This window comes from Hippocampus comes, unplaced genomic scaffold (genome assembly GCF_001891065.2).
Source record: "Hippocampus comes isolate QL1 unplaced genomic scaffold, H_comes_QL1_v1.1 scaffold236, whole genome shotgun sequence".
Lineage (NCBI taxonomy): Eukaryota > Metazoa > Chordata > Actinopteri > Syngnathiformes > Syngnathidae > Hippocampus > Hippocampus comes.
Genome location: NW_017805879.1, coordinates 82,281 through 90,488, shown reverse-complemented (window position 1 = coordinate 90,488; position 8,208 = coordinate 82,281). Strand labels below are relative to the sequence as shown.

The 8,208-nt window shown below is 41.6% G+C and overlaps 1 protein-coding gene across 5 annotated transcripts in view; it reads left to right on the top strand.

Moving 5' to 3' along the window:
• Positions 1 to 3,602: 3,602 nt before the first annotated feature.
• The window catches only part of LOC109527204 (gastrula zinc finger protein XlCGF7.1-like), a 70,635-nt gene continuing 66,029 nt past the window's right edge, over positions 3,603 to 8,208 (top strand). Inside the window, exon 1 of one of the 5 annotated variants that reach the window (XM_019888991.1) lies at positions 3,603 to 4,183. In XM_019888991.1, the coding sequence (XP_019744550.1) occupies positions 4,057 to 4,183 (127 nt within the window). In that variant the 5' untranslated portion in view covers positions 3,603 to 4,056. The remainder of the gene's footprint in view (positions 4,184 to 8,208) is intronic. The other 4 variants (XM_019888986.1, XM_019888988.1, XM_019888990.1 and 1 more) reach the window with 4 other exon arrangements.

The following is an 8,208-nucleotide window of genomic DNA, read 5'->3' as shown; positions in this document are numbered from 1 at the left end:
TCGTAGATTCTTTCGTCAAATTGATAGTAGATTACACATGCATCGTCTTGGGAATTTACTTATCAGTAAATTAATCTTTGCAGTGTGAGATTGGAAAAAAACACTCTGATTTTGTGATTTGCTGTATTCATGATGCCATATGTCTACACCAGGGGTGCCCAAACTTTTTGGACTACTACTTGGAATCTACTTTTGGTTTAACCAACCTTCCGGGATCACCCCTTACCACGCACGCACGCGCGCACGTACACACACACACACACGCACACACGCACACACGCACACACGCACGCACGCACGCACGCACGCACGCGCACACTCACACAGACAAACACACACACGCGCACGCGCGCCATGATGAGAAGCCAAACACGGAAGCAAGCGATGCACTTTTGCAGGTTGTTGACTATCGTAGCTCACACGTACCGTTTTAAAGTGCTTCCCTCAGCCCTCTATATTCCTATTCTTTGCCCGTGCCCTCGGTGAATTGTACACGAAGCAAACTTTGAATGAGAATAATGACGATCAAAGATATAGCGCAACAGCTCTGATCACAAGCTGCAATTGCAGACTGCTGAGCGCTAACAACTTCCGCTGACGGAGTCACGTGCCACCGTAGGTGAAAGATTTACCTGCTTTATTTTATTTAATTTTTAAAATCTTTCTTTGGGAAAATGAGACTGATAGGATGATTAGGGTGCAGTGTGCATTAACACAAAAAATATATTACTAACATGTACAAAGACACACAAATGTTTTTTTTTTCTCCTCTTCACCTTTTGGATCTAATTGGGACAGTCCTAGATCTACCACCGGTAGATCAGGATCGACGTAATGGGCACCCCTGGTCTACACCATATTTTGATCCATTTATTTTTTTGAATAAACCTGGAGTACACAGCTGCTGATGTAATGTTCATTGTTCATGGATAGTTTTCAAACATTTACCCTTGAAACATTATACTTTTGAGTTTCAGAATTCTGATTATGAATATCTGTCAAAATAGAAAAATGGGTTCCCATTATGAATGTTTACGGAACCCAGAATTAGTTACCGTGGTTTCCCATTGGGTAATCCAACAGAACTAATATAAACGGTTACCGTGAATTTCCGAAATCCTCAGGCCTGCTACTGAATTATTAAAATTTTTGCAGCATTTGTTTATAATTGTATGTATATGTTGTTGTTTGTGTTATTATCATATGCAATTGAATAAGTAGACCATTTCAGAATTCGAAATTTGGGACTCTCCAAATGCATCATGGGATTCATAGTTTTCTGATCAGCGAGTCCCTTGGACTCGCTGGGGGTAAACTGTAAAATTATCACTGAGCCCCTTTTGGCCGTGCACGCTAAGCGCTGGACGCTGCTTTCTGCTGGTCAGAATTGGTCATTGCAACCTTCTGCAAGAATACAATATGATTTCTTCTTGCCCTCAAAAAATAAGCAAGAACATAAATATCCACTCTGTGAACATGACCTGCACTCGAAACTAAAACCAAATACAGGTGAAAGCAAAAAAAAAAAATAAATAAAATCCAACTACACCAATTTTGAAGATAAATGAATGCCACGTTTCCATCACACTTTGCATTATTATTGTTATTATTATTATTATTATTATTATTATTATTATTATTTTGTATCAACACGCCTCAAAATCGGTCTAACAAAGCGTTTTGTACTTCTTAATCTTGTAACTTTTGACTTATTTATTTTTTGATTGGAACACAAACACGTTACAATGTACAGTATTCACAATGTTCGCTCTTCAGCTCTGTTTCCACCTGGTGGATGCCTCTTCTTGGTTCTGAAATGCGAGCGCCTCCTTTGGCCTAGCACGGCAAAAGACAATATGCTGCCCTCTGCTCGTTTTAGTTGGTCATTGCAACCTTCTGAAAGAATCACATATTTTCCACGAGCTTCTAAAAATCAGCAATAACATATCGAGACCACCGTGTGAAGACAATCTGCACTCGAAACCAAAAACAAACACGGTGGAAGTAATAAAATTTCGAATATACCAGTTGTTGTCAAGATAAATGAACGCCGAAATCAAGTACAGTATATATTTTTTTTCTTAAAAAAAGCAAGTCCAAGTGTGAAACTTTATGAAAATTCTGTCCTTTTGCAGTCAGCAATGCACTCCTCCTTTGCCTCAAATATTGTAAGAGAACGAGCGAGTATCTGGTCACGGCTAACCGAGGAGGTAGTCAAGGATTTGAAAACCGAGTGTACGGTTTTCAAAACCGGCCTTGCTCTCTTGTCGAAAAATTCACCTCACGTGGGCTTTTTCATCTTATCTTGTGACATTTTACGGGGTTTGATTTCGTTTCTGGAACACTAAGAAAACTATGTTTTTTTTTTGTTTGTTTTTTTAATAGAAAACAAGTCGTTATTTAGCCTTTCTTTTAATACCGAAACACCAACATTGAAATACAGCTTGCTATTCTATATTGTTGTGTGTAACGTAGAAGGAAAAGTCTAAAAACAGGTTGGTATTCCTTTTTTTTTTCACAAAAAACGAATTTGGCACAAGACACATATGTAAATAGGGGTTTCTTTTTCGATTCCCGGAAGTTGTCAGACAGCATTTCTCCCACTAACCAGGAGAGGGCGACAACGTGACGCCTGAAGACGATATCGTAACCTGTCATGCTCCATTTCTATCTTAAATTCCACAAACGAGCGACAGGTGTAGAAAATTGTTGATACCCTCTCTTACAGAAATAAAAAAGAATGAAACAAAACAAACAAAAGCAAGAAAAATGAATGAAAATCAAAAATTGCTGTTGAATTCTGGTTTAAATAATAATCATACCTCGACCACTCCAACTACTCATACAGTAAGAACAAATGTTAGCAGCATTTCAACTTGGGCGACAAGATAAACTTGGGTCACAAATGCTCCACCTCCAAAATAAACAAAAAATCAACAATTTCCTTGTTTTTTGCTCACAATATGTGATCACTAATTTACAAATACAACGGGCTAACGTATGTGTGACATCATCAGTGAGATCTTCACAGAAATAAAATCACAGGAGCTGACCAAGGTTGTGGTGACAGCAGTTTATTCCCTGTATGCTGTCAGCAAAATGGGGGTGAATGTCATCTACGTGAGCAAATGGCATTCTTTCGATTGAAAGATGATACAGTGTAAACATGAGACATTTCCACGAGTCAAACATTCATTCGACTAGTTAAGAGCAGCGAATTAACTCAACACGCACAAAATAACGACTTGAGGCTCGCTACATCCATCCTTCCATTTTCCGATCTGCCTATCCCAGCCATCTTCGGGCAGTAGGCGGGGTACACCCTGAACTTGGTGACAGCCAATCTCAGGGCACACACAATTGAATCGGGTGAATTGGAGTGTGGAGGGACCAAAAACAGGCAGGATGTGGCTCTCGAGGAACCGGAGTTCCCTACCCCTGCCCTAGACCTGATCTGGTTGCGGGAAAACAAAAATTCATTCAACAAAAATGCATTTTATTTATCAATTTTTTTAATGAGGTGAAGTTTTAGTAATTGATGGAGAGTTAGCATTATATTTATTTTCTGTCGCAACTTCAGAACTCTTCTTGGTGGTTTTAATTCTCTATGGGGGAGCTCGTCGTTGCCTGACCGCCAAGAAATTATTTTAAATCCAAACCGCGGGCGGTTTGGAAAGCTTTTATTTTGAAGGTTTCAAAGGCGCTCGCTGTTGGCAGATTTCCGTCATGCAGTGTACAGTTTTAACAATCGCGGGCTTGACAGCAGTACGGTACTGGGGCACGATGAGGGATAGACACCCTTGACCAAATTCTCCTGAATTCGTCGTCAGCGTGCTCAAACCTGCACCCGGGTCACCCACAATCATCTCGCTGGACCAAAACATCTTTCGTCGAAGCTTCTTGTCCGATTAAAGTCGTCTCGGTGTACGTTGGTGTTTCTCGGCCTAGTTTAGCTTCGGTTAGCTTCCTAGCCGCTAACAAAGAGGCGCTCGTGCTCAACACATCGCTGCGCAGAGATCGTAAGCGTAAAGTGTTGTTGTAATTTTCGTGTGAACTATGTGCGCAAGAAGGACATCAGAATACGAGGAGGAACTTTGTGGAGAAAAAGAGGACCACAAGGGACAAAGTCGACTGCTGGACGTCATTGGCAGGATGCAGCCAAGAATTGTTCTTCACAGATTAGGTTGGATCACACTGTTCGTCTCGCTTCTTTCGTACTCTTTCTTAACAGCCTTCATATGGTGTCTTTCTTGTACGCTGTGTGTGTGTGTGTGTGTGTGTGTGTGTGTGTGTGTGTGTGTGTGTACATATCAAGTTCAAGTCCAAGTTTATTGTCAAATCCATCCATTTTCCGATCCGCTTCATCCTCACAAGGGTCGCGGTGCATGCTGGAGCCATTCCCAGCTGTCTTCGGGCAGTAGGCGGGGTTGCCAGCCAATCGCAGGGCACACATAGATGAACAACCATTCACGCTCACAGTCACACCTCAGGACAATTTAGAGCAGGGGTCAGGAACCTTTCTGACTGAGAGCCATGAAAGCAAAATATTTGGAAATGTATTTCAGTGAGAGCCATATTAAAAAACTGTATTTTAAAAGTGAATTAAACAAAATGTCAGTATAATACACCTCGGAATGTATTCTTTTAAATAATTTTGTTGTCATATTCACCATTAATATGAATGGTTTTCCTCACGATTGCTCGCAAAGCTAGCGGAATTATAATCAGCTTGCCGGGTCCAAACGCGAGTTGCTGCTGGCTAGCTTGCACACTGTTCAGTAACTTGCACGCATCCTGTTGTTTACCTCAGGGTGTTTTGATGCGAACGTAGCACGGCGCGTGTTAAAGTGCCGCTTTACATTCGATCGTTTCATCAACGGCATTTTGTCATTGCAAATTAGACACACCGCAGAACCTGTTGTCTCCACGACAGCGAATCCTTCAGTCCATTCGTCTTGAAGTGGACTATACTCGTCTTTTTTTTTCTTCTCATCAACTGCTTTGTGGAAAGGTTAGCTTTGAGCAAATGACCAAGCAGAGTGATTCAAAAGGGGGCGTTTTCCTGTTTACCCAGCAGCGGCCGAAGTCGGCCAGTATCATCCAATTAAAATTGCTCCTGCTGCCAAGTGCAGCCCTGAACAGGACATAAGCAGTGAAAAATCAATGGTTGGATTAAAAAAATTGAGAATATTTTGTTTTAGTGCAATCACCAAAAGAGCCATAGGTTCCCGACCCCTGATTGAGAGCAGTGTGTGCCGCGGGAAAATATCCAATTTGTATTCCTGTGCGGACTATCGCCCAAAAAGTAATCGTGTAGTACCCTCTCATACCGCTAGGGAGCAGCAACAGCTAGCCAATTTCCTTGTGTTTCGCCTACAGACAAGCGAATTTGTGACGCATGAATGCAGGATGACAGTGAAACAATAAATATGAAAGATTATAAAATACTTTTTTCTTTGTGTTCATTTGATTCCAATTCAAGCTGTTATAACGTCATTCTTCAATGTTAAAAATGGTTATAGTCACAATATAACGTGTTCATTGTTAAAATAAGCTTTTTTTTGTTTGTTTGTTTTTTTTTCCTTCACATTTTTAGCTAGTGGTGTGCCGCGAGATTTTTTCAATGAAAGAAGTGTGCCTTGGCTCAAAAAAGTTTGAAAAACACTGATTTAGAGCATAGGTCTCCAAGTCGTACTTGATTTTCCCAACCACCCGCAGCACTGCATTCCCCTGACTTTGTATTAAAAGCACAAATACAGGACATCCAGTGCTACGTTTCCAGATGAAAACACTTTGTGTTAAAGCTTAGTGTGCAGTTACAGTTGTCTGGGTATTCATCGGGCCTTCTTGGCCGAGTTCAGTCTGATCTTAGCTTCCTCACCTTGAACAAAGAGAAGCCTTTCTCACCAACATGTCGCTCAGCAGAGATCAACGTGTGAATCGCTTGCTGTGTTCAAAAACAGGTTTAAAAGTTACGTTAAAATAAAAAAGGCAATATTGATTATGAGTATGAGAGTAGATTGATATAAAAATGTGCCAGTGTGTGTTCACTTTTTCCTTTCAGATTGCGAAATGCCAAATGAACAATCTATGACAATTTTCATGTAAATCAAGTTAAAACTCACAAAAAACAAGGGATGGGACTCGATTAGTTTTCTTTTTTACTTCTTACTTTGAACGTGTAAATTGTGTTGAATGATGACTATTTGTTAATTTTTTTCTTATTTTTTTTACCTTCACTTGACTTGCTGTCAAATTTCCGTTATCTACTTACATGTTCAAAAAAACCAAACAACCCAAAGAAGGCCCTTGTGAGGCTAAGCTGATCAGAAAATGGATGGATGGATGTCCCATGCCCCAATAACAATGTTTGTGATGCCAGAGATGAAAGTCCCCCGGATTTTCCAGAAATTCCGGATTTTTCAAATTGTCCTCAATTTTCCTCCGGGAAATTAATTTTAGGCAATTATCCTCTGGAAAATTGCCTAAAATTAATCAGGGTATTAGTTGACAACATTGAATGAACGCACGTTTGAGTTCGTTGTTTTGCTTGTAGCGATACCATTCGAGCGAAGCGCGCCACAGCACTCGGTTGGTCTTCTGCTGTACGTGCGTCAGCGCAAACATGTACGCATGAGCGTCGTTTTGGTTTCAACCAATCAGCGCCGACGCAACCGACATGAGATTTCAAAGAAGCTACGACAACAGCAAACGCAAGCAACGGCAACACCACTCCCCTACCTTGGATTTTCGAAATTTCAGCGACAGCGGAAGCCTCAAAGTCCAGATAAATCATTGAATATTGAGTATTTGAGCACTACATGTAAAGTTATTTGTGCGTAATGTTCAAGCAGGTAGACAGACAAGCAGACTTACGCGCGATAGAGGCGAGTGTGAGGAACACGTTCAAGTGGTCATGGCTCGAAGAAAGGGACTTGAACGGAGATTTTTTGTCTGACGACATTCGGAAGGTCGACAAACCCGGTCAGTCACTTTGCTTCTCTCCTCTTTCACCTCAAAAGGCTTTAAACAACAAAGCGTACGAGGGAGAAGTGGTCACGATTGCATGACTGTCCGTGTTTTGCAATGTGCTGTGTTCATTATTTTACTTTAACTGTTTTATTAAGCGCTTTGTGTTACAGTTGCGGCTGTTGTGAAAGCACGATATAAATCAGATTGTATTGTGTGTGTGTGTGTGTGTGTGTGTGTGTGTATATATATATACATCTATATATATATATCTATATAGATATATATATAGATATATATCAGTGGGGGATGCTGGTCTGTCAAGGAGGGGAAGCTCAATTTCGGGCTACGTAATAAAATGTGTCCGTTAATTTATACGGTACGGGAGTTCTGCTCTCCGTTCGTTTTCAAGAAAATGATCTCTGATAGTGAACTACAATAAACCCCACCAAAAAAGAAAAGATTAATTTGTCGCAAGTCGTTTTCAACAAAGAGAGCTAGCTCAGCTTCCCTTGCAGTCTTAGAGTAATCGCCTCTGATATACAGTATCTACATACATATATCGATATGTCTATCAATCCATCCCTTCATTTTCTCTTCCGCTTTATCCACACAAGTGTGTGTGTGTGTGTGTGCTTGAGGGGGGGGGGGTGCTGAAGCCTATCCCAGCAGTCCTCGGGCAGACCCACGAGAGACAACAAGAAGGAAACATGTTATTTCAAAGAAAAGTTGACTACATATATATTTCCCACATAAGGATGGTGTCCGCCCCCCATTCAGCTCGGGTCCTCTACCAGAGGCCAGGAAGCTTGAGGGTTCTGCGCAGTATCCTTGCTGTTCCCAGCACTGCACATTTCTGGACTGAGATGTCCGATGTTGTTCCTGGGATCTGTTGCAACCACTCATCTAGTTTGGGGGTCACTGCCCCGAGTGCTCCGACCGCCACAGGCACGACTGTCACCTTTACCTTCCAGGCTCTCTCCAGCTCCTCTCTGAGCCCTTGGTATTTCTCGAGTTTCTCGTGTTCCTTCTTTCTGATGTTTCCATCGCTTGGGACCGCTACATCCACTACAACGGCTTTCCTCTGCCCTTTATCTATGATCACCATATCCGGTTGGTTCGCCATTACCATCTCGTCAGTCTGTATCTGGAAGTCCCACAGGATCTTCACTTGGTCATTCTCCACCACCTTCGGAGGTGTTCCCCATTTTGCCCTTGGGGTTTCCAGTCCATACTCTG